The sequence below is a fragment of the Typopeltis vanoorti genome, chromosome 5, assembly GCF_054136105.1.
Source record: "Typopeltis vanoorti isolate ZY-2024b chromosome 5, IOZ_Tvanoo_1.0, whole genome shotgun sequence".
In the NCBI taxonomy this organism is placed as follows: Eukaryota; Metazoa; Arthropoda; class Arachnida; order Uropygi; family Thelyphonidae; genus Typopeltis; species Typopeltis vanoorti.
Window position 1 is genome coordinate 65,419,799 of NC_143553.1, and position 27,903 is coordinate 65,447,701.

A 27,903-nucleotide genomic window follows, 5' to 3' on the forward strand; every position below is an offset into this window, starting at 1 on the left:
CTATCAGTCACTGCAGGTAATTTGTAATTTCAGTCTACTTCTTTAATAATGTCAGCCAGGCTGGCCGAGTAGTTAGCGTATCTGCTCTCCAGCCAAAGGGTTGAAGGATCGAATCCTGCCGTCGGCATGGATGTTTGTGATTGTCTGTGGAAATGGTAATGGTGGTGGTGATTGGCGTGGTGTAGTTGCAGTCAGTTGGTGGACTGGGTGGTGGAGACAGAGTTGTAGAGCAGGTGCCCTCTCTCGATGAGTCTTTGGACTCCCTGGAGGTATCAAATAATAATAATAATAATGATTTGTTCAAGAATTTTTTAAGAGATGCCGTGATAACTTTATCATGGGATATCATGGCATTTATTCAAATAACTGAAAAGGCAGCGTCACAATACATTTTTCTGTGAGAGTGTTCTGGTTTGGTTTTTACACTTCTTTAACTAAGAAAAGAAATTGCAATTTACATAATCATTGTGAATTAAAATAATGATTTCTTCATTATTTGAAAAAGATGTAAAATGTCTAGATTAATTCAACTTGTCTTTTCCTTTGCCCTTCCTCTGCCTATGTTCCTGCCCCTCTTCCCCCCAAGATTTTTCATTTGCTAATGCAGTCTGTATGAGGTAAGTGTTTGTTGTCTATAAGAACTGAGCTCATCATTTATAGTGTAATACTCATTATAAATTGGTGTTATGCAATTGACAGTTAATTGGTTTTCTGTACTGCTAAGGTTGGGTTTCTCTCTCTGAAAGAAATGAGTATGTAGATTAAATCCAGTAGATTATTTTCTCTATTGTTGAATGGAGGGAAGCAAGTCAAGATTTTTGAAGTCAGTAAAGATTTAATCCTTGCTACATATGTTGACTTTCTACCTACAGTCTTGCTTGTTTAACTGTTTGAATTCTTTCCAACCAATTCAACTGAAGTTTCAGCTCCCTTAGAAACTATCAATAACTGGAAGAATTTAGCTCTCTGCTTTCTAAAAGTTAATTAGAGAACCACTTTCTGGTATTCCTAGTAGGTAATTTAGCATAAGATTTTAATTTTATACATATCAATTTCACTGGAACACTGTCAACATTGTAATAATCATTCCAGCAATGTAAAGTTCAGGTCTTTATCTGTTTCTGGTTTTACATTTAAAGGCAGAAAAAATATAACACAAATTTTTAAATTTCTTTGTGTTATATATAGAAGTAGCTTTGGGAGGTACTAATTTATACTATACATATGTCCCAACATTTTATATTTATAATTATGTTAATGGGATTTTGATTTAAAACTTCTAGAAAGAACACCCCCCAAAAAAGTTTTGCTTTGTTTCCAATCTATATCATAATTGATGTTGAACTTAAATTTAGACCATCCAAAGACCTTTTCCTCAAATTAATTTTCATGTCAGATCATTGATTCTGCATACACGTTCTACATATCTGGTTATACTTTTTCTATAACTGAATACCTTTTGGGGCAAACTACCGATATGTGAGAATATGATTATGAAAAGGAACACCACGAACTTCATTTCTAATTATTATTATGCTGTTTTAAAAAAAAATTAGCTAGTTCTGTTTGGACTATGTTCCTTTTCAGTTACTTTTTTTTTTTTTTTTTTTGAAACAGATGGATACCTGCTGTGTTTTGGTGACATTAAGTATTAAAATGCGTTTGTATCAGCAACTGATTTTAAGAAATTGAAATGTTTATTAAAAAAATAGCATGCAAATTTTTATTTCTTTCACCAGAGATATGCAACTGCGCAGCTCACCGGGAAACACCTCTGCTCTTAAGAGAGACTAAATAGGTTTATTGTGCAATATCAATAACAATAGCATGATCATTTATCAGCAAAATGGTGCAACTTCAAGTGTGTCATTAAAAGATAAGGTAAGACTGCTAATTTACTTGATTGTAATAGCTTTAAATATCCCCGATGTCGATAATTACTATGTTTATTATAGTTCTGGAAAATGTATTAGAGAAGGTCTAAGATCTGTCAAAGTAATTAAAATCTTGAAAACTATCTTATAATTCAGCCAGTCATGTTAGTGAAAATTTGACTTTCAATTCAAAAGGATGAGGCATTGAACCCAGATGTTCGGATTTCTAGGTTTGCACCAGAACTGTGTTTTCATGTTCTCTAGAGCTTTTGATTCTTAATTCAGATGGTGCATATGTTTGGTTATGTTCAGCTGAACTCTAGACAAACAACTTCCTTGCCATTCAAATGATAATAGGAAGTATACCAAATTCATGTAGAATTTGAATGCACAGATTGGTAGAAAACTACTCTTGGCAGTTGGGGATATGGATTGAATAACTTCTGACCAAATATTAACAAATATTACTGTAATAATCAGTTGAGTATTTTGTAATACTGTCTTTATTTGAGTGAGACTATCCTGTTAAATAAAAGAAAATATTATTTTTTCATTTACCTTCCTTATTACCAAAACCAAACTGATATGAAGAGTGATTATGGAAGTGCATTTTAGTTGACCAGATATCATCTGACTATATAACTATCTGATTATGCAGGCTGATATTGAGGATAAAATAGCAAAGCAAGTATGTTGTAAGATGGGATTGAATGAATGAATAATAGGAAGAAGTGATTATTCCTCTGTAGCCTTATTTGGATTGTTGTGCACAAAATTTTGTTGCCTTATTTTTTATTTTATTTTATTTTTTTGAGTCGAAGAAGTTGAGGGTTCAGAGGTGGGTAACCAGGATAAATAAGAATATTAAATGTGAGTTTAGGTTAAGATAATATGTAAGTTAATTTGGTAGCTAAGAGGAGAAATCTGTCTTGGGTGTGTGTTGAGGGCAAATATGATAGGGATATAAGTTGGTAAGAAGGTCATATAGATCTCTCTCTCTCTCACACACACACACACACACACACACACACACACACACACACACACACATATAGGGTGGAGAGTCATAGTATGGCAGAATTGGAAAAACAAGTTATCTGGAACATAAGGATAGTTATAAAGGGAATGAGGAATAGATTTTTTCATCAATATATGAAAATGAAGCTTGCTTTGCTTTTCATAAAAAAAAATCTAAATGGGAAGGGATATATGCATGAATTTCTACATGCTAAATGTATACAAACACATTAGTAAGTGGGATATATATGCCTTGATATAACCAATTTCACTTTTCCATAATCATAATTGAAAAGCAAGTTTCTTCTGTTGACATATTGCTTTAACATATCTATTATATACCATACCTTTTATCTATTATTAGTTTACACTTCTGTTGACTTGCAGGTAGGGTGAATAATTTACTATAAATGATGTAGAAGGATGTGAAGGGGAGTAAAGACATCATTAAAATATCCATGAAGAGATGATATAGCAGCATCAGTATTTGAAGCATTTCATCTTGATTTCTCATGACAAGATACACAATACTCTTGATTGGGTATTAATAAGTTGAGTACATCACCATAAAAATAACTAAACCTGTAGATCATAACTGAGTTTGTATATAATAGGAGTTCTAATGAATTCTATTACTGATATCACATTGTAAAAAAAAAAAAAAAAAAAAAAAAATCATAATTGTGGCTGTTTTAATGGTATTGTACAATATCTCTTTTTAGTTTTCATCACTTATTATGGCATAGTCAAATAAAGCACAGTAATCCCTTAATTATCTAACCACAGTGGGAGAGTAGTTTGCCTTTGGGGTAACTGAAGATATAATTATATGGTGCTATACCAGAAGTCAGTTAACAAACTAACCCATGCAAGGGTCAGTTAATTGAAGGTTCGTTCATTTGAAAGTCTAATGATTGAGAGATATCACTAAATTTTATTTTTCTTGTAACATTTTTTTTATATCATTTCCTTCCATCCTGATTTGCTCCAATTATTGTGATCCAAAATCTTAAGGTTGTTTGAATTACTTTTATTTCCATCTTTCCTTTTTCAATGTGTCTTTCCTTACAATAAAATTGTAAGTTTTATTAAGAAACATCAGATTTCAATGGATACGATTTTGCTCAGTTGCCAATTTGCCACATTTGGTATCATAGGTCTTACCATTTTTGCTGATTCCAAAAACTCATCAGGCTCATTTTGGCAGACTCACACTAGCCATTATTACACAATACATATTGTATCTTGCTTACCCATGCTACCGGCCAGGACGTATATGTACGTCCACATTACCATGGATGCAAATTGCATATTAAAATTGTAATACTGTTGATATTACATTGAAATTTATGATGGATACGAAGCTTTTGAGGATGTGTATTTGATCATTAATGACTGGTAAGGGGGTTAAACCTGTTCACTGACAGTGCACTTAACTTGCTCCAGTAACCCATTGCACTCATTCACACACGCTAAGAAAAAAAATCTAGCCTCTTATCTTCACTAACCACACTCTTATTCTTTTCTCTCCTGTCATATATTGAAAAATTTCATCTGCATCTATCTTTTTACCCCCCCCCCCCTGCTTTATGAATCAACTATAACCCTATAAGGAGCATTTCTCAGACCTGGCACCATCTTGGTTACTTGCCTCAGAATCCTCTTCACAGCTTGAGGTTCATGGAAAGTTAGTGGCATATTACATTTCATTGAACCATGTTGATTTTGGATGATCTTTCAGTGTCAGTTGAACTGTATTAATAAGACTTCAAAAGAAAAAAAAGCGTTTTAATGAGCAAATGGTATACAGATTTTCCAGACATGTAGGAAGGGGAACTTTTTTAAATACATATAAAATATTGTGCTGACACATAAACACATATTTAATATCTGTGTATTTAATTACAGGAGGTTATTAAATTATTAGTAACATCTTTTTATGGGAAAAAAAGTTGCAGTGCCTGTTACTGTTGTAATGCTAAATAACAGGGCTCTTCTTATTTTTGAGTAAAAAAAAAACAAAAAAACTTCGAACATTGACTACCAGACACATTAATTTATGCAATGCATGTACTTACATTTTCAACTTGCATATTTCCAGTAATTATCATTAATTTCACTGTATTTCCTAGAACTATGATTTCAAGAAAAAAAACATACAAAATAACTGGCATTGTTGCCTTTATTATTCTTCTAAAGAGTTGCCAGCCTGGTTAGACAAGCAGATAGCGTATCTGCCCTCGGTAAATAGGCTGTAGGTTCAAATCTTATAATTGATTGTTTCTTAATGTCTCTAGATGGTAGATGAATTTTGCTAGAGGATGAGATCACACTTCCTGCTTATCAGGGGCCTCAAGTTGCTTGTATAAGTCTGTGTTTGATCTCTAAAGCAGGGTTTCCAGTCCACCCAGGGTAGTAAATGTATCAGAGGTTTGCATTCTTTTGTAGGTAGAATTCACATAATATAAAGTATTCCAGATTGCACTAAGATGTCTATTTTCATTGTATGTTGTCACCAATGCACCTGGTATTCAGGTTTTTTTTTTTTTTTTTTTCTTCTATGCCTGTGTCTATAGAAATATAGCTTTGGACCAATAGTCCTCCTTCCCAATGTTATATGTATTATCAACATGGGTCAAATCAGAAAAATACTGAAATTTTCTGGAACATTTTGAAAGCAAGCATAGCATCACTTAACTGTGCTATACAACCAGATATTTAAATTGTGCTTGACTAATAAGTTCGAAGAGAACACACTAGGAATGTTTCATTATATTCTCACTTCACATTATCATTAACTGATCACTTGTTGCACGCTTAAATGTTGGTTAGAATTGACCTTGAGTTTTCATTGAATTTGAAGACATAGCACTAATAAAATTGTTTATTAATTCCAGTAATCCATCTTTCAGAATTCATCAGCAGGTACAATTGTAATGTGTGCCAGTAATGCAGAGGAGGTGGAAATAGGCTAAACAGTACTGAACACCATCCGTAGAGCATTCTGCTATTGGATGTTGAAAAGAAGGCCTTTAATATTACTCAGCTTCTCCTTATGTGTGAGGTTCAATGGTCTGTCATGACCAAGTAACTTGGCTTCATTTCTTTAATGCTATGATAACACACAATTGTCTTATGGAATGAGAAATTGCTTTTTAGAAAGGAACCCTGCTGTATATTATAGAACTAAATCTTTTATTATTATTGTTACACCCTCCATGGAGTTGGCAGACTCATATTGGGAGGTTCATTCAACTGAGAACATATTTATCATACTGAATATTAAAATTCTTTACACTTCTTGCATTAACAACAACATATTCTAGTAATGCATTCCATTCACTGACAATTCTCCATGTCAAAAATCTACTCCTAACACCCCTCTTCACCACACTCTTAATAACTTGCAGGGGATGACCTGGTTCTTCCCCCCCTCTCACCCTCTATTATTTTTATAATCTCATCTGGATTAATTCGATAAAATCCTCTCGCTAACTTAAATGTCTCTATCATATCATCTCCTTTCCTCCTATCTACTAAACTCTGCAATCCACATTTCTTCAATCTCTCTCTCTCTCCATAGCCAGCATTCCCAAGTCTTGATATTGTCTTAATCACTCGTCTCTGGACCCTCTCCAGTGTTTCCACATCACACTGAAAACCAGGTGACCAGATTTGAACACATTAGTCCAAGTCTGGTCTAACCAGTGCTTTATACAGTGGCACAATTACTGCCTATCACAACCATCACATTTAAAACGAGGATATTAGGAAAGAACTAGCATCCAGGAATGTGTTAGCCGAGCTAACAGCAGTAGTATGGTCACTTAAACAGAATGGGAGAGGAAAGATTAGAAAAACAAGTGTTCTTTGGCAGATAAAAGACCCAGAGGAAGACCAAGATATAGGTGGACTGGTACAATAAAAAGTGCCTTAGAAGACAGAAATATAAGATCTGATAGTGTTGGAGCCTTGATAGGTAACAGATTGATTTGGAGGAAAATTGTAGTTAGTTATGATGTAAGTTTTTCATGTGGTACTATCATATCCTGTACACCCCTTCAGGATACATATCAGGAATTTGATGATGGCAACCACTTCCTTATCCCTGCATGTTAGAGTACTTCTTATTATAGCAGCACACCACAATGTTGCAGCCTTTACAACACTAGCAACATCTTCAAAACTTCAGTCTACTGTTAATCATCACTTCCATATTTCAAATCTCATCCACTTCCTGCAGTATGGCACCTTCAATATAGTACACAGCCTTATATTTCTACACTCCAAAATGCAACACCTTGCACTTATTAATATTAAAACTATAACTCCACTCCTCTGTCCAAGTCAAAAGTCTATTCAAACCTTCCTGAAGGGAATTAACATCAGGACTGCTACTTATAATTCTCCCCAGCTTTGCATCATCAACAAATGCAGCATCTGCAATGTTTCAAGAATTGCACTGAATGCTGAGCAGATTGAAATTGTGAAATTATTTTTTAGCATTAATCAAATTAAAAAAAATGCTGTTGCTCCTGAAAATATCAAACTTTATTTAAAGTTTATGAAGCAATTGCAAAAAAATCTTCACAGAAATTAGTATGTGTACTGATATCTAAATGTTTTATGGATATTTAGGAATGGTTGGCAATCATGGTACCCATCCCAAAAAACTCTTTTTATATACATCTTTAAACAAAGTTGGTTGATTATATTATTGTGAATATTAAATTTATTTATGGCAGATTCTTTGTTTTTATGAGAGTGTACTTGTTTCATTTAGAACATTGTTTATTACTATATATTTAATTTTGTGTGATATGGCACCTGCACATAATGGTGCAGACAAAACTTAAGTGAATTTTACTTGGGGATTTTGCTAGATGCAGTATGTTTGAGAAGGATGAAAAATTTGTGGAAGGAAAGCAAGACTGGCAGGTGTCATAAGTGTTCTGAAAGCAAGTACTAGAAGTAACAGTTGAATTCAGAACAAAAGTGTTAGCATATTGACAAAAGGATTTGAAAAATGTAAGCCAGAGAGAATACAGATGAAATTGTAGTAGTAGAAGAAGAATTGAGTGAGGCTAAGCAATATGAATGAGTACCATGTATTCATTCATATTGAATGACACAAATGTACAATGGCTATATGAACAAAGAATTAACCAGTATCTAGATAAAATAAAACAAAATGAAGAAATAGAAATAGAATGGCTTAATATAAAAACGATACTAAATGCAGCAGCAAATGAAAGCTTAGGAAAGACCAAAAAATTCAATAAAAGAAAAAAACTGAAGATCTGGGATGATACAATCAAAGAAATAATCAAAAAGAAAAAAGAAGCCTATCACAAATGGTTAAGCAGTAAAAGATTAGAAGATCAAATAGAATATAAAAGAATAAGAGCCATAGCTAAAAGAGAAGTCAGAAAAAGACATAGAGAATCATGGAATAAATTTGTTTCTAATTTAGAACATGATTTATATAAAATAAGACCCAATGTATATAAGATTTTGAAACACCTAAATGCAGATACCAAAGAAAACATAAAATTAAACACTGAATTGAAATTAGAAGAATTTCTAAATTACTACACAGAACTGTGGACAGACAAATATTTTAAAAAAGACAACTGGCAAACAATTAACGAAAATGAAAAGGAAATAACTGAAGAAGAATTAGAAATCAGCCTGAAAGAAACAAGAAACGGAAAATCACCTGGAGAAGATAAGCTAGGTTCAGAACTATATAAATACACAGGAACAAGATTCAAAGGAAGACTCTTATTATTTTTAAATAAAATTTACTCAACTGGTATCCCCCCAATAGAATGGAAAAAAGCAATTGTGATTCCTATCTTTAAGAAAGGTAATAGAGATGACCCTAAAAACTATAGAGGTATCTAAATTCATGTATACTAAAAGTATACTAAATTCATGTTACAAAATATACAGCAGAATCTTAAATAACAAACTAATGAAATATTCCGAAAACTTTATTTTAGAAGTACAGAATGGATTTAGAAAAGGACGATCATGTATAGACCCGGCCTTTTGCCTAAAATTAATAATAGAGAAAAGAAGAGAATACAATTTAGAAACACATTGCATTTATTGACTTTGAAAAAGCATTGGACAAAGTTAAAAGAAACATATTATTTAACATATTAAAAGAAAGACAAATACCAAATAATATCCTAAAAGCTATCACAAGTATATATGAAAATAATCAAATACAAATAAGATTAAATCATGAGTTATCATGTACAAGAGAGATAAACCAAGGGGTCCGACAGGGATGTCCCCTCTCAGCAACTCTTTTTAATATCTACTTAAATGAAATAATAATAAAATGGAGTAAAAATTTACATCAAGGAATTAAACTTTCACCTACAGTTAACTTAAACACTCTCCTCTTTGCAGATGACCAAATAATAATTACAAATTCTGAAGATAACTTACAAAAAGCTATTTTAAATCTAAATGAAATATCCAAAGATTATGGTATGATAATATCAACGGAAAAATCAAAAACTATGGCCTTTAAAGGACAAGATCCAGCAAGAACTAAAATAGTATTAGATAACAAGATCTTAGAACAGGTGAATTCATTTAACTACCTAGGATGTATGATCACTTATGAAAATGAAAAAGATATAAACATAAAAATTGCAAAATATTTAAAAATAACAGGAGTAATTAACTCTATATTTAAACCGAACCTAGTTCAAAAACAAACCAGGCTAAAAGTATACAATACATTAGCCCTACCGGTCTTAATGTATGGAAGCGAAATCTGGACAATAAAACAAAAAGACAAACAAAAATTAACAACAGCAGAAATGAAGTTTATGAGAAAAACTGCAAAGTATACCCTATTTGATCACAAAAGAAACGAAGATATTATGAAAGAATTAAACCAAGAACCAGTAATCGAAAAAATTAAAAAATATAAACATAGATGGATGGAACACGTTCAAAGAATGAAAACAGAAAGATTACCAAAACAAGCTTTAAAGTACAAGCCATTAGGAAAAAGAAAACCAGGACGTCCTCTTAAACGATTCAACGATGACTTCTAAGGCCGGAACAGGCCATACCAGGCCTAAATCCTTGATATGTATGATGATGACGACGTGGAGACTTTCACAGGACAAAAAAGCATGCACTCCAGCACCTGGTGAACTTTCTGGCTAGTAAACAGTGCTAAGGAAGATAAGACAAAGTATAAAAGAGCAAAACAGTGATAGTAAGATTTTTTATCTTCCTTTTACCCTCTTTTACCTTGCATGTCAAGGGTTTATTAATCATCAAACCTCAAACCGTTCACAGGATAAGGTGGTCAGCTCTATGCCCCGGTATATCCTATGTCCGTAGCGTTGAGTTCTCAAGGCCAGTTTGCCTGATTTGCGCAATGAAAAACCCCAGGATAAACTGGGGAAAAACCTTACTGTCCACACCCAAGACTGACTAACTTGGCTATGGCTGGGCTGAGGAAGATCCTTCAGCTCTTCACATCTCCGACGGGAATCAAACCTAGGACACTCCTTCCCCAGGCATATGGTTGCGAAGCGACAACTACTAGGATAACCGTGCGGACATTTGGATTTGGATATGCAGTTGTTTGCAGATAATGCAAAGTTAGGATGAGCTATGAGGAGTAGAGTAGATGTTATGGCCTTACAAGAAGGCGAATAGATTCAGTGAATGGGCACGGGAGTGTGGATGACAGTTCAGTGTTGCAAAATGTACGGTTTTAAAATCTGGTAAACAAAGATGAGATGTAGAATTTACACTTGGTGAGGATATATTGTTGGAAGTGGAGGATAAGAGATCTTGGGGCAATTGTGGATAAGGATCACAATTTAGAAGACACATTGCCAAAATTGCAAAAACAAAGCAACGAATTCTGGGAATGATGTGGAGGACACTGACTTTTAGATGCAAGGAGATCCATTGTATAAGGCTCTGATTAGGCCAATCATGGACTACTGTGCACAGATTTGGTCACGTGGTTTACAAAAGGATGAAGAGATGTTGGAAAGGATCTAGAGGCGACTAAGGTAGTTTCTGATCTCTGGAATGTTGAATATGAGGAAAGGTTAAGAAGATGCAATTTACAGTCTAGTGGATAGATGGATAAGTTGGTAAGGGGTTGTTATAGGATAAGTGTTGAAGATGTTTTTCATATAATGGTGGGAAATTAGGAGAGAACAAGAGGTCATCCCTGGAAGCTGTATAAGGAGAGTGTGTACAAGAGAGTGAGAAACAGGTTTTTTGCATGTAGAGTTGTGAATGATTGGAATGCCTTGCCTAAGAGTGTGGTGTCTGCAGAGAATTTGAATGTGTTTAAGATGCGGTATGATGAGCTGTGTATGATAAAGGGACCTCTTAGATGAGTCTTTGACTCCATGGGGTCTTAGGGTCATAATCCATGGGGTCTTAGGGTCATAAAAGAACTTATATAAATGATGGATTGCACTTGAATGGATTTGGAGATAAGAGTCTAGAAAAAATGTTGTTCAATAAATGTAGAAGTGCAAAATTTGGGAAACTATGTTGGGAGAGAGGATTACAGGTATGTACACACACACATGCAGAAGTATTCTTGAGGCAAGTGATTGCGAGATTGAAATTGAATCAAAAAATGTTGAAGGTAGTTTACTTGGGCTTCAAATTTGAATGAGTCAGTCAGTCAGTCAGTATAAGATGCAGGGGGTAATTGTGTGTCTGGGAGGGGAATACCACAATTTATGTATTAGGCATCTTGAATAAATGAGAAGAATTTTTTACATTAGTTAATTCAGTTTGGTCAGATGTTTTAGATATTAGTGAGTCATGGTTGACGGAATGTGATATAAAGATAGAATATAAGTGTTATAGTATTTTCGAGAACAAAATGGGAGAGAGAGAGGTATTGCTGATGATAGCAATAGAACTGTACCATGAGTAGGATCTCATTAACAAAGCAGAAGTGTAGGAGAAAGTACATGAATCTATCTGGCATGAACTAGAGGTGACCCACATGACAAAATATAAGTGGTTTCTTCTCTAGGCTAGTAGGTGTAAAGGAAGATGTGGATGACATGCGTCAGAATAGTCAGAGTGCACAAGGAGTATTTAATTATTATTGGGGGGAGTGGGGATTTCAGCTGTGAAAACATGGATTTGGAAGGTGTGATTTGATGTTTGAGTGGTTAAATCCAGGGATAGCACTAAAAGATTTGTCTCTACCACTTTCTGTCTAATTAGAGTTTGTGCTGTTGACCTGGGAGTGGCTAAACATGCAAAATGTTTGTTTAGAAAGGGTATATGGAACTAGTCAGTGATTATGACAAACTTAGGAGACACCTTAAAGGAGCAGGGCAATGGAAAATGGTCAAGTGTGTGTGTGTGGGGGGGGGTTGATAAGGTGCTGCAAAAAAAAAAAATTGAAGGAAGTAATCTAAAATAAAATAGAAATGTAATCAACAAGCTTATGAGAGTACAGAGGGATAGAGAGTACAGAGCAAGAAGGATAATCAGTGTGATAAGGAAAGCAAAATCAGATTATAAGACTTGTTTAAGTTAAGGGATATTACATCCTATATCGTTTCTTAGCCGAATAAGAAACTCAAAGAGTTTCATGCTGAATATAGTAGAAACTATATAAAGTTCGGCGATTTCAAGCGTAAGCAAATACTTGGATACTGCAGCAACTGACCCTAAAGGTAGTGCGAGCTGAGGCAACTCATGTCTAAGGTGGAGCAAGCTCCGATCACTATTCTTGATATTTACCCATAATGTGAACTTAGCTCCTAGGAGCTGTATTTCTGTTCAACATTATGAGAGAAGGTCACTACCCAGACCGGTTTCGACCTTTATTGAGGTCTCATCAGTGAGTAGGTAGACCTAGTTAATATCAAGTTAGTAGTGAACAGAACTTACAACCCTTCTATGAGTATTGCCGAGAGGTGTCCTAATAAATTATTAGATATATGAAGAGCCAAAGGCTTCAATTCGGTGACATATGACTTGTTTCAGTTTAAGCTCAGATTATAAGGAAAAAAAAAAAAAAAAAACAGACAGTAGTCCTGCCTTATCCACGGGGGATATGTTCCAAGACCTCCAGTTGATACTTTAAACTGTGGATAGTACCGAACTCTATATATACTGTGTTCTTTCCTATACATACACATCTATGATAAAATTTAATTTGTAAATTAGGCAGTAGGAGATTAACAACAATAACTAATAATAAAATAGAACAATTATAAGAATATACTGTAATAAAAGTTATGTTAATAGAATCTTATGGAAGGGGGGGGGAGGGATTTTAAGATAAAGAAAATGACTACACAGCAACAATACTGTTGGACCTTTCAGAACTATTTGATAGCATATTGCATGAACTTTTTACATAAATTCACCAAATGGAGATATGAAGCTGGTGATGTAGTTGGGGGGGGGGGTTGACAGATTTGATGTGAAAGTAGTATATGGTGGAGTAGATGATCGGGCTCTGTACTTAGCTGCTATTGTTTAATTTGCACATTAATGATATTCAGAATTTTTGTGGGAAATATCTTGTTTGCTTATAATGTCAACTGGTAAGATGGTTGTTAAAAATGTAGAACCCGCAGGATACTCTTAATACCCGGACATTGTGGGCAAAGGATAATTGTTTAATATGGCAGAGTATAAAGCTTATGTATGCTTTCTAGGCTGAAAAAGATTACAAGCCATGTACTAGATTGATAGAATGGGAGAAGAAAGCAGGTTTCTGCCATATATTCGACTGCAGAAATTTGAGGCTAGAGATTTGTAGTGAGTTTGAAGTTCAGATGGCATATTGCAAAAATGGATAGAATAGCTCATAGGATTATTTGGATTGAAGAACATACTGACAAGTAATGATGTAGAGGATTCAGAAGCAACTGATCAAAATGGTGACCAGTCTGTGGAATGCTTCTTATTATGATGGACTGAAGGATTCTGCATTACAGAAATTGATAGGGGGAAAAGAGAGGATGCAATAGAAACTTAAGCTTTTAAAGGGATTTTTGTAGGAGCGATGGAAAAAACTTTTTAATACATGACAAGGGAGAGAAAGCAAGTCACTCTTAGATATTGTTGATGGCAAGAGCATGAATATGTTTTTTTGCTTGGAGAGTAGTTAATTGAGTAGATCAGTTCCAAGAGGCAACGATTTGTCATGAATAAGTTCAAGGAGAAGTGTGATAGGTATTGTGTGAAGATTGGTTAGTATATTCTTATCTTGCTGAGTCTTTAGACTATGAAGATGCTTGTATAATAGTAATCTTTAATTCCACTAGGAATTAAAGATTACTATTATCCTCTGCATTTTATTCCCTGAAGGAGTAGGCAGTGCTCCACTAGCCAAGACTCACTTTAAGATTAGTGGACTGCCAGACGACATCCTTCAAGCATTTATTGATGGCAAGCCTGAACTGTCAATAAATCAAAGCTTTTCAAAGGGGTATTGGGGGGGGGGGAGAGAGAGAGATAGTAAATGGCAGACAAATTCTGTCATTTTGGATTATAAAACCCAAGCTTCCAGTAGGAAAAATCCTATTTGTCCTTGCCACAAATTAACTTGAGAACCAGTCAAAGAAAGGCTTAGAGAAAGTTTCTCTAGTTAGCAACTTGAATTGAACTTAGAACAGTCATTCTTTTGGCAGTCTAGTACTATGGATGCAAATTGCATTTCCACAAATCTACACAGGCACCTACTGTGAATGCTGCAACTAGTAATTTAGTGGACTAATGTACACATTATTTTTCATACTAGATTTTAGGATTTAAAAAATACTTCGGCGACTCACTCCTCTCTTAGCTCTTAATAACTGTGGTGATATATCCAAAATTTGGAACGCAATTTTTATATTTTCAGGTTTTGGTCACTATTCCATTATTATTATTATGTAATACCTCCAAGGACCCATCTAGGGAAGGCACTTTACAACTTGGTTCCCATCATTTAATCCACCAACTAAACACAGAACTGCTACTACCATCTCCACACAACACCACCTACTGCCTATCACCACCACTGGTTTTTTTTTTTTTTTTTTTTTTGTCTGTAAATTGTGTGTGTTCTTAAGGCTGATTTTCCTGTATGCAGGATTAAAAACCTGAGTTCTCTGGGAGAAAAATCCTGCTACCTCCATATGAGATCGGCTAATTCACCTTCAATTGCAAAAACCCATATAAAAATTCTTGTCATGATGAGAATTGAACTTAAGCCTTTTCTAACTGAAGGGGGAAATGTACCGTTGTTCTTCCATTTGCGTTACAGAGGCACTTACTCCATTCATTTGTATGCATATTGTGGAAATAGGTCATCTTCCTTCGAATCACTTGTTATTCCTTAAGAATTCATTAATTTGGTATGGATACAGATACAATGCCAATTACATATTTTTGCTTTACAATACTGATTATAGACGTTTTGCTTCATGATACTCATTACACATATATTTGCTTGGAGGAAGAAACAGATGTCTTGCAATAATTAAAATTTGCATTAAATTAACTGATTTTTCTTCTGGAATATTCCGCAGCACCTAGCCTAATTTGAATAAATTTGGTTGCCTTACTTTTTTCCAAAGTCTGTGCGGCTGTCATCATGAGACTGTTGGATGAATAATGAAGATCATTCAGCTGACATTCTTCTCATTGCACTAGTTAGGACCGTAGAATTATGCCATTTTGAATGCAGTCCGTATTTGCTTTCCTACAGTTGTGCCTGTGGGCATGTGAATATCAATATTTGTCGATATTAAATCGATATTAAATTGTAATAATTTAATAAAAATGTTATTTAATTATTATCCCTAGATAATGTCTTCCTTGGAACATAAATAGGAGATTCTTGGAAATGATGTCATGAATAGCTCTGACCAATTTGATTCCCCTTTCTCTGATATTTATATGATGAATACATAGAATATAGTACACTGATGCTAACAAACTTCTTTCATTACTATCAGACCTTGCTCAGTACGTAGAATATTTTTGTTGTAATTGCTTAGTTCTTTCATTTTTCAGAAAATTAACTGAAAAATAACTTTATAATAAATAGACTGTTCTGTTAATTACATTAATATCCTCAATTTTCTTCACCCTTACATAATATAGTAGACAGCTACATTCCTAACTAACTCATTAAATGCTAACTTTAAGTGTTAGAAACATACATTAAGGGAAATATTTTAATCATTGTGTCAGTTGGCCAAGTGGTTAGTGTATCTGCTCTCCAACCAAAAGGCTGTGGGTTCGAATCCTGCCACGGCATGGATGTTTGTGATTGTATGTGAAAATGCCAGTGGTGGTGGGCAGTAGATGGTGTTGGTGTAGATAATACGGTTGGTAGATGAGTGGTGGAGACGGAGAGTTGTAGAGTAGGTGCTCTCCCTCGATGAGTCTTGAACTCCCTGGAGGTGTCAAATACTAATAATATGGAAATTATGTACAGGCTGGGTTGACAATGTATAGTTGCAACATCTTATTCCAGGAGTCACTTGACATGTTAATCTAGTGGTGATGAACCTATGGCTTACACACACAGTAATGTTTATTCCATTTTCCACTAAAATGTCTTAAGATATATATCCTATATCTGGAATAAACTTATGTTTATAAGAAAAACAACCTGTTATATTTGTTTGTAAACAAAGAATGCTTTCTCACCTAATAGTTATATTCCAGTTCAGTCAGGCCACACTTGGACTATTGTGCTCTGTTTCAGTCACCCAGTTTTCATGGTGATATGGAAATATTAGTAAGGGTTCCGAGATGGATGACTGTGGCAATATCAGGGCTCTGGAATGGTAGTTATGGAGAGAGGTTCAAGGAATTTAAATTGCAGAGTTTGATAAATAAGCTGAAAAGAGGTGATATTATAAATATTTAAGTTAGGAGATTTTATCCGATTAATACAGAGGGGGAATTGTAAAAAGAGCAGAAGGTGAGAGGGGAAGAACAAAGCTCATCCCTGGAATTTTATAAAGGTGTAATGAAGAAGGTACGTGAGGAGCAATTTTTTACATAGAAAATTGTGGCCGAGTGAAACACATTACCAGAATGCATTGTGTGAATGCTGGGAGTGGTAAGGATTTCAAGGTTCCATATAATAAATGTTATTGGTTGAGTGAACTTCCCACAATGATTCTGTTGACTTCATGGAGGTTGTTGACATGATAGTAACAACATCTGGCATAGTAATATATTAATAGTTATATTGTCAGAACATTCTATCCATTGACATAGCCCAAAGTGTAGCATGATAATTTCTTGAGATATCCATATAATAACCATATATTTAGGAAATTTTGGTTCTATTATAATACATATTTTACTGATTACTACTATTTGCAATAAATAGTAATCAGGGAAATATGTATCACAATTGCCTAGTCTTAAGTTTTTATTCCAAGTATAGTAAGTTGTATAAAGAATAAAAGGTCTGAGGAGACAGCTGATGCTCCCAATCTCAAAAATAACTGCTTCAAATTATACAGGACCTAAACATTATCTCTGAACAATAGTGCAAATTTTAGTTTATATTTGTAATTAGCTTTACTTAGAACAATAGCCCCCTTCAAATACGTAAATTCTAAAAAAGTTCATTCTGCAGATGCTAACCAATAATGTTAAAAGTACCTTGCATTTCAATGCATATATTAGCAGCATGAACAGTAGTTGGTTGTCTTTTGTTAAAAATAATTGCTTACACTGTTATGACTTGTTTTTAATTTTGTTGTTTGAGAAAGACCTGTCTTTGTGTTCAAAATTAAAAAATGTGCCTATTAAATTCTTATTGGTTTTATTATATTTGCATAGTAAAATAGTCTTTATAGGAAAGTCTTTAATCTTTAAATCATACTGCATTTTTTTGGCACTTAGGGGGACACTTTCTCCACTCTGTATTCCAAATTAATGAAGGCTTAAGTTAAATTAGTAGCTGGAATATTTGTATTTAAATTTATGAACTTATAAATCGATTTTTAAAGAATCCAAAAAGTTCGGTCTTGACAAATATGACGATATTGGAGTTCTAAAAGACAGTAGATTAATTTGGAGGAAAATTGTTAATAGGAAGTCAGTAATGATATAAAATTTTTCATGTAACTATTATAGTATCCTGTACATCCTTTGAAGGTACACATCAGGAATTTTATTATGATTCCATCAATGAAGGACTGAAAGCCTAGAGTATCTTAGTACCACACATTTGGGAAGAGCATTCAATTTTGTCTTCGACAACTTTGAAAGCTTTAAAAAAAAGTCTGTGGTGTAATGCTATTCTGTATATTCTTAATCAGCAGCCCATTATTTTGAATTGTCTCTCAAGAATGCGACATAATATAAAAGGGACATCTGCATTGGATTTTCAAAGCTGTTGGCATATGAAATTTGCTTGCTTTGGACAGAGAATGCTGGAAGGCTGCTATACACGTGGGGCTCAACCTGTCTTGAAGATAGTATCTTTTCTTTGCTTATTTTTCTGAACAAACACAAACCAGGAAGAGATTTTGAATAACACAGTTGAAAACATGCAACAAAATATTAAGTAGCTGGTCCAGTGGATAGTGTTATTTCTTACCACCAAACAAGTTGTAGTTGTATAGTCTCTGGTATGAATATTTATTCAAAGTTTATAGGTAGTAATTCATTTGCTTTGCCCATTGTAAGATCACTTAGCTTAATGGAGGCTTGAAGTGATATGAAAAAGACTTTTGGTCTCTTGAATGCTCTTCCCAAATGATTACGCTTAGCCTATGAGTAATCACTAAGATACTTTAGGCTTTTAGTCCTTCATTGATGGGATCATCATAAAATTCCTGATGTGTACCCTCAAAGTTTGTATAGGATACTATAATAGCTGCAGGCACTGTTGGTGCTAGGTTATTTTGCACCCTAGGTGCGGCGCTTATTTCATAAACTAAAATAGGTAAATTAATAGAGCTTTTTTTTTCTTTTTTAATTAATTTGAAAATTCTCTGTTATAATTCATTTACAAAAAAAAAGTTGTATAAAATACCGAAATTTAATATTTTAAAATGTTAACGTTTTAAAATATTTATCTTAACTGAATTTTAAATAGTGGTAAGTTCAAATCATTTATGTAAGGAAAAAAAAAGAACCAAGAATTAAATAGTCAAGTAGTTAGTGTGATGTGTGAGGGATAAGGAAAAAGAATCGATACCTAAATCATATATCACTGTTTAATTTTGATATTTTAGTAAAGTATGAATAAAGCATAGTTTGAAGTTTTGCATCCCTTCATGGCTTGCGCCCTAGGCAGTTGCCTAGTTTGCGTAAATGGTAGCACTGGCCCTGGCTGCAGGAAAAGTTTATATCATTACTGATTTCCTATCAACAATTTTCTTCCAAATTAATTTGTCCTTTAGGACTCCAGTATTGTCATATCTTAAATTTTGGTCTTTTCCTGCTATCCTGCAAAAAAAAAAAAAAAAAAAAAAAAAAAAAGCACTTATTTTGCTAACTTTTCCTCTCCGATTCTGTTTAAGTGACCTTACTGTGTGATCAAAGAATGACTCTGCTGACACATCATTAAACCCATTCATATCAGGAGTTTAACACTACTTTCTTTCATAATGTGAACCATGTAGATAATGCAAATAGTGTGCACCCTTGTCTTGCACCTGAATTTATGTTAACTTGTCTTCCTGTATCTCCTTTGATTCTAACTGCTGACTCACAACTTAAATAGACTGTGTATTGCTCTATACAGCTTCCCATTTACACCATATAATTATAGCATTTTTAAAAGCTTTTCTCTGGGCACCATGTTGTATACCTTTACCAGATCTACAAAACTTAAGTAAGGATGCTTGTTATATTCCCATGATTTCTCAACTAGTTTTCATAGTGTGAAAATCTGATCTTGACAACCTCTATTTGGCTTGAATCCAGCTTGTTCTAGTTTCTCTTTCAGAATTTTTTTTTTTTTTTTACCATTTTCTGAAGAATGTTTGCATAAATCTTACCTGGAACACTCAATAGGAAAATTTCTCTGTAACTCTTCCATTGTTTTATTTCCTTTTTTATAGATGGATACTATGAGAGAGCTCCACTCCACTCATCACAATTTGCCTTTCTAACCATGCCTTCTGAATTTTGTAGTATAGCCACTGAAAACTTTTATACTTCTATAAAAGCATTTCTGGTTGAATATCAACTATCTGCCTTTCCACATTTGAGGTTTTTGATGACTTTTTTTCCCCTACCTGAAATACTCTTGACTTTATTCCTCTTGAATGTTTCTATACCAGGGGTGGCCACAGTGTGGCTCTCAAGCTGCATAACTAAAATAATTGTTTTTCGACTTTAAAATTATTTTAATTGTTCAAAGTAGACTTCATTTAATGTGTTTCGAATTAAACTTTTTTATTGCAGTAATTTTTATTGACCCTGTTTTTCTCTCTCTCTCCTCTTTTTATTTTATTCCTCTTTTTCTGTTGTCTCCTCTTCTCTTTTTGTTTATTTTTTCCTGGTAGATTGTGAAGAGCTGTGTGGACACGAGCTGCATGCCATGCTGTGGCCACCCCTGGTATAGACTTGCCCACCTACAAATTAGCCAAACATTTAGTCATAGTGCTTTCTCATACTACTGGCAATACCTTCTCACATATAAAAAAACTCAGCCCATTTTAAGTCCAGTATGCAAGATCTCACACTCTGCAACACTGATCTAATGGTCAGTTTCCATGTTTCCTTATTCACAAATGTCCCACTTAAGGACACCTTTGCTCTCATCCAAGTAGAATTTCCTGCTGATAATATCTCCTTCCATTTCAGTTCATGATGAACTCAGGCTATTTTGTTTGGCAAGGAAGATTCTACAAACAAACAGGGGAAACAGCTGGGGCTCCCCTCGTTCTCATCCCTTTGAAAAGAATGCCCTAAATTCCTCTCCCCCTTAAACCTACCATTTGGCTGCACTATGTGAACAATGTGTTTGCAATTTGACCACATGGCCTTGGACACCTTACACACTTTCTGATCTCATTTGAACAACCAACATCCAGGATCCAATTCACAATAGAAATAGAAAGTAATAACAGTCTGCCCTTCCTAGACATCCTAGTTACAAGACTACGAAATGGATCTCAGACCTTTATTGTCTACAGAAAACCCACACATTCACTTTTTTTAGCCAGTGGCTACACCTCACACCAAATAAAGAGAATTCTAACACCATGTACCCACAGCCCCCCCCCCCCTTTCCAAATATAGATTACACTAAATCCATCACTATTCCTTGTATTCATGGCATTTCAGAAAAGGTGGCAAAGATTTTAAAAAAGCACAATCTTGTGACCACTTACAAAGTGCACAGAAAGCTAGCAGTCCTTATCTGCTCCTCCCAAAGACCAGCTACAGCCTCTTGATTTACCTGGAGTGTAACCGGTACCCTGCAGCTGCAACTGTTTGTACTATGGCCAGACAAGCAGGACAGCCAACATCTGCATATCAGAGCACCAAGATTACATCTGTTTCCACCACTATGTCTGCTCAGGATTAGCAGACCATGCATTGGATACCTGGCACAGGATCTTTTGGAAAAAAGCCTCCTTACTCCACTGAAGCAAATTTCAATTTGAGAGGCTTTTCCTTGAATCTGCTGCAGCTCTAACCAACTGTCCCGGCCTAAACAAATATGATTGTATCAAACTGCCTCTCATATGGGAAACCCTCATCTGCAGTCAGCCCAACACCCAACCAAAGCCAATAGGTGGCATAATTATAGGACTTTAGGTCATCCTCTATCTCTCTCCTGTTCCATCTTTGTTACTAAAGTGTGCCTAACTATAGAATAACATATATGCCACAGTCAATAACTTTTTTTTTTGTTATGTAAATAATGTACCATTAACGTCTTATGTACCACAAGACATCATCAGTACAAATAACGAACAATGATAGGAATTGAATTCAAAAAACAGTAGTGCACATGCTTAAATTGAAATCCCTCCATATATACATTTGTGTGTTCATGGATTAAAAACTACTTGGCTGAAATTAAAATTACTCAAACTAAATTAAAATATAGCAGATAAATTATTGAATACAATTGACAATAACAATTTCCCGTTGTTGTTCATTAGTTGTACTGATAATGTCATATGCTTATTATCTAGTGTACATTGTCAGTTTCTTGAAACAACACAATGCATGAGAATCTACATATAGGCCTCTACAAATGAGTATTCCAAACTTTTCTTTCTTTTTCTCTCTAATGCACATAATGATAATTTCCAGTGATAGCATTTTATTGCCTGTTGGACTTCATGGAGCAACCTCATCCTCTGCCTTAGGTTTTTGATATTAGATAGTATAATAAATAATTGTTTCATTAAGTAAAAGGGGGAACAGATAGCATCAATGGCAGAATCATATCAAAAATGAAGATATGAGAAAGGAACTTGACATAGCATTAAAGAATGTCTGAGCAGAGATAATCAAAAGTGGTATGGTCTCTCCCATTCTTAATCAGATTGGGAGAGGAATGTTAACAAAATTGCTATTGTGCCAAGATAGGAGGAAAAACACTTGATCTAAGTACACCTAGAAGAACAAGATCTAGATGGACTGATGCTGTTAGAAGTATCCTTCCTGGAAGACCAAAATGTAAGATCTGACAGTATAGGAGTCCTGTCAAATAACAGATTAAAGAAAAACTGTTGATAGGAGGTTATTAATAATGTAAATATAGCACTAGTACTATAATAGTACATGATTATAATAGAAGCACCTTGAAGGTGCTTCTATGATAGCATAGTTGGAAGAATGATGGGACATTGCTCCTTAAAATTGGAAAAGACAGAAGTTTGATTCTCGTTATGAACAGAGGAATCTTTGTGATTTTCATTGGGGAGTTAACTACTGATCTTATATGAAGGAAGATGGGAGTTTCATCCCACATACAGTAAAATTGGTCATAAAATCACATGCAGTTGACATAAATAGGGAGAGAGAGAGAGAGAGATGGTTTGGTTGTATACCCCCCCCCCCCCCATGAAGTTACATATGAAGGTGTGCTGAAAAGTAGTGATAATCATCATGAAGGAATTGAGGTAGAACCATATAACTTACAAATTATTCTACATATTCCCCAAAAAGTGTTATACACTTGTTACAATGCTGTTGCATCATTTACAATCCTCTGATAAAAAAGTCTTTCCCTTGTTGCAGATATGACTTCATTATCTGTGGTAAATTTTGTTCCTTTCAAGTGTTTCCTTAAATTTGGGAATAGGAAATAGTCAGATGTGGACAAATCTGGCGAAGAGGGTGGGTGAGGCAGATATTGAAAGCCCAAGTTCTGTTGGGTTTCATGAACAGCATTAGCAGATGTGTTCTCCTGCCTCTGCTCAGTTTCCCACAGCATTTTTCCTTCAGAGCTGTTGAATAAACTGTTGCTGTAACTGTTTCACCTTTTTTTGAGGTACTTGATAAGGATTACACCATCCATATCCCAAAAGACAATGGCAAGAATTTCCCCCACTGACTTTTGGGTTCAGAACTTCTTTGGCCATGGGGAACCTTTGTGTCCCTACTGCATTGACTGTTGTTTGGTCTCTGGGTCATAGTGATGAAGCCATGTTTCATGATGGCCCACACCTCTGTGTCTTTGAATTTCTTCAAAAATTCTTACATGTCTTCTTATATATATCCTAAAAGTAAAAGAACAAATTATTGCAATTTGATGAAACGAGGATGTTAAAAGGTTTTAAGATATGTTCTTTCTTGTGGTTATATCGGTTGCTTTAATATCATTTTGGTTCTAGGTGTTTATCAGAACTTTTCAGTTCTGATAAATACATAGGTAAACATCTGATAACCCCCCCCCCCCCGTATCAGGAATTTGATAGTATAAACAAGCTGTAATGTCCTCTGCAGATAACTCAGCGAAAGGTTATAGCTTTTCATGAGCTGAGAACTGTCTTGCAGAATACAAAAATTTTCAGTGGTAAAAAACGAATTGTAAAATTGTTGTTCATTGACAAATTATGTAGAGCAAATAACTGTTCATTTCATTTTATATTTTTTGATATAATTTTGTGTAGAAATCAAGAATGGTCCATTCGATATGTTTCTATAATCTCATTTGACTGGAGTTTCTTTGGCTGTAGATGCACATGGTTAAAGAAATTTTAAATAACTTATGTAATGGCAAACTTTTTTTTTCACTATAAGACATCTCTTCTGTTCTACTGATTGCAGTTGTTTGCAATATTTTTGGTTTTAGTGTTGTTAGGAGTTATTTACCTTTTTGATTTTATATTCATATTGCAAAATTTCCAAAATTATTTAAACCATTTTTATATTTTCTTTTGTTACAAAGGTTTTTCAGTTTATCTTTTCTCCATGAGGGAATATTTTCTCAATTCCAAGAATTTGATCAAGTATGTTAGTTCTAAAAATTAAGTAGAAGATAATTTGTTCTTTTTGAAATATTTTTTATAGTTTTTACATACCTGACCAAACTGTTACTTAACTTTTCTATTAAGAAGTTAGACTGCTTACTCTTCAAATGGAAGAATTTTGAAATTATTCCCACTGCTGTAATTTCAACCATTGCTCATGTATATTATTGACATAAAGCCAAGAGGATAATATATCTGGTTTGAATCCTATTGTAGGCATGAATGTTTTTTTTTTAAAAAAATCAAAAAACCTGCTCTGGACGAGCTTGTATACTCCTTGAATATTTGACTTTTCTTTTTAATGCTGTATATTGCAATTTCTCTTGTAATTTGTTTGAAAGCAGTAATGACAATTCATTTAATGTCAATAATTGATGCTAAACTATGACATTTTTGTTTTGTAATCTTCTTGCCAAAATATCATTACTCATTTATTGAAAAGATATAATGCAAGATATGCTTGCCTGCCAAACAAGTGCAGTGTGTAATCTGCATGATGTCCATCTGAGTCCAAGAAGTTCATATTTTAATAATTTTCAGTTTCAGGATTTTCTGCTGTACATTTTAATTTATACTGAGTTTCATTTGTTGTGGTATACATATCATATCTAAAGTTTCGCATTTAATTTATGATATCATTGAACTTATCTAACAGAACCTGTAGTATGGGTACAACAATGCTAGATAATTACATTCGGAAAATCTTGTACAAGTCTGGTTACTACCCCACACGACACCTGGCATAACATCAGAACCACCTCATAACACAAATTTTTGACCAATATTTTTTGAAGAATGTGTTATTTTCCATGTGTTTCATATGAAAGCTCACAAAATGTGAAAGTCACCATAACAACTGAGGAAGCATCAACTATTGCTTGCTAAAGTGTTCTAATTTATGTTAAACATGAAATGAACACATGCAGTGAATATGTACATTACACATATTCTAATTTTACAATGAACCAATATTTTTTGAAGAATGTGTTATTTTCCATGCGTTTGATATGAAAGCTCACAAAATGTGAAAGTCACCATAACAACTGAGGAAGCATCAACTATTGCTTGCTAAAGTGTTCTAATTTACGTTAAAATGAAATGAACACATGCAGTGAATATGTACATTGCACATTTTCATTGTAAAATTATTCTAATTTATGTTAAATGCAAAATGAACACATGCAGTGAACATGTTCATTGCACATTTTCATTGTAGAACGAAAATGTACAATGAACATGTTCACTGCATGTGTTCATTTCACATTTAACGTAAATTAGAACACTTGTGCAAGCAATAGTTGATGTTTCCTCAGTTGTTATGCTGACTTTTGCATTTTCATTTCTATTTTTTCACTTTTGTATCCTTGATAGTGGCATGGCTGTTGGCAATTCCAATAGAAATCAATCTTCCTTATTTAATTTTTATAGCTATAAAATTTAAATAAGGAAGGTTACATTAGCCTGTTTCTATTTACCAACTGTTAAACTGTATTTAATTATTTTTTTTACTTTGGTTTCAATTTTTTGGTTAACTTCTTACTCATTCTATAATAAAAGCTTTCAAATAGTGACTTGATATGAAATATTCAGATTTTTCTTTGAAGAAATTTACCTTAATGCTTTTGAATTTCCATTGCATTCAACATCATTATTTACAGTAGTTTTGGAAAGTCATGGAATGTAGCAATTTCTACACCTAAATACCAGAGTTATCCAAGAATTATCCAAGTGTGCTTGGTTTCTAGTGCACTTGGATAATTCTGAACTAAGTACCTTTTATAGTATGGGAGTTTCAGTAATTGGTAAAATATCCTACCCTTTCTACTCTCTGACACCAGTGCCCATGACAACTGCCTCAATGCTGAAGCATCCTACATAAGTTGTGACCTTTGCACATATTGAACAACCAAATTTTCCCCTATTAATGATCAGTGTACATTTTTCTTGAAAATCTTCAAATTGATTTTTGTACTAGCAATCAGGACTATTAGACAAAATTGAGTACTGTTGATGTTGCAGTTCTTCCTATTATGTTTTCATCTGTGTTATTACTTATTTTCTTGCTTTTAATAAACAACATACCACACATTTTTACAAAGTGGAAATTAAAAATACATAGAAAAATTCTCACAATCTACATTCCACGTTCCTAATATCGTTAATGCTCTCCTTTGTGCCTTCTCCACTCCATCACCTCAGAAACCAGGAGACCAGACCTGCATGCAATAGTCCAGATGAAATCATATCAAATCCCTTTTAAAGAGACAAAATAACTTATCCTTTCATGTCAATGTTCATTTCAGCATTGCAATTATTCTCTGACTTGTATTTGTAATCTTTGCCACACGATCCCTGAACTTCAGCTTCCTTTCTACTAAAACTGCAAGAAAACTATCCTTGTCAGTTTCTTCTAGAATTTGCCAATATAATATGCCATTGGAAATCTCGTTACACCGAAATGCACAACTTTACATTTGCCAACACTGAACTTACAGCCAGATATCGGCTACGAAAAGGAGAGAGAGAGGGGGGGGGAGAGAAAGAAAGAAAGATCAGCTTCAAGATGGAAAAACCAGTGAAACTGGAACAGGCAGATGCCTAATCCTTGAAGAGAATTTGTAGCCATTTTCACATTCTCACGTTTCCAACTTATTCAAATAATTCAGCATATACTATATGTCAGTTACATGCCCATTATCCCTGTCTATCTTTTGCATCCTCCGTAAGTAACAACATAGACACAGTTGAAAATATTTAATTAAGATTGATTAATTACAAATATTTCGGTTCACATATCGTGGATCATCGTCAGTATAAAAAAAAAATCTCCTTATATGGAGTTGCCAGACAGCTAGATAAAAAAAACAGTACTATTAGGATCATTTGAAGTGTGTTTGCATGTGATTATTTATTTATATACAGTTGACCCTTGAACAACGTGTAGATTAATGGTGCCGACTCCCTGCGTTGTTCAAAAATCCGCATATAACCTTTGACTCCCCAAAAACTTAACTAATAATAGCCTTCTGTTGACCAGAAGCCTTGCCGATAACATAAACAGTTGATTAACACACATTTTGTATGGTATGTATGTATTATATACTATATTCTTATGATAAAGATAGAGAAAAGAAAATGATAAGGAAGTGTAAATACATTTACAGTACTATATTTATCAGTACCATAAGCTTACTAGATGAATTATGTCTGTCAGCATCTACATTAATATTGTCTTATATGATAACACTGTAGGTGTTATACGTATTACTAACACTAGATATCAAAAATGAAAAGATAATGTGAAAAATAATTATTCATATTTTTTTACTAGTATAACGATTTTCTACTAGTATAACGATTCATGTATTGATAACAAAGAAGCAGCAGTATGATTGCTTCACCTAGCCCAATGATGGCGAACCTATGACACGTGTCAGCACTGACACACTTGAGGGTTTCAGGTGACACACCTTGGATGTTGAAAAATATTGGTATTCTGATGAAAAAACTGTGATAAATTGTGTAAGATCGCTCTCAGTTAAGGCGAAGGTAGG

At 34.1% G+C, this 27,903-nt stretch overlaps 1 protein-coding gene across 1 annotated transcript in view; it reads left to right on the forward strand.

The window, feature by feature from the left end:
• Nucleotides 1-27,903, forward strand: part of LOC150106484 (golgin subfamily A member 7) — a 174,310-nt gene that overhangs the window by 61,838 nt on the left and 84,569 nt on the right. Inside the window, exon 2 of the mRNA XM_090392472.1 lies at nucleotides 1,740-1,881. Within this exon, the coding sequence (XP_090248598.1) occupies nucleotides 1,828-1,881 (54 nt within the window). The 5' untranslated portion in view covers nucleotides 1,740-1,827. The remainder of the gene's footprint in view (nucleotides 1-1,739; nucleotides 1,882-27,903) is intronic.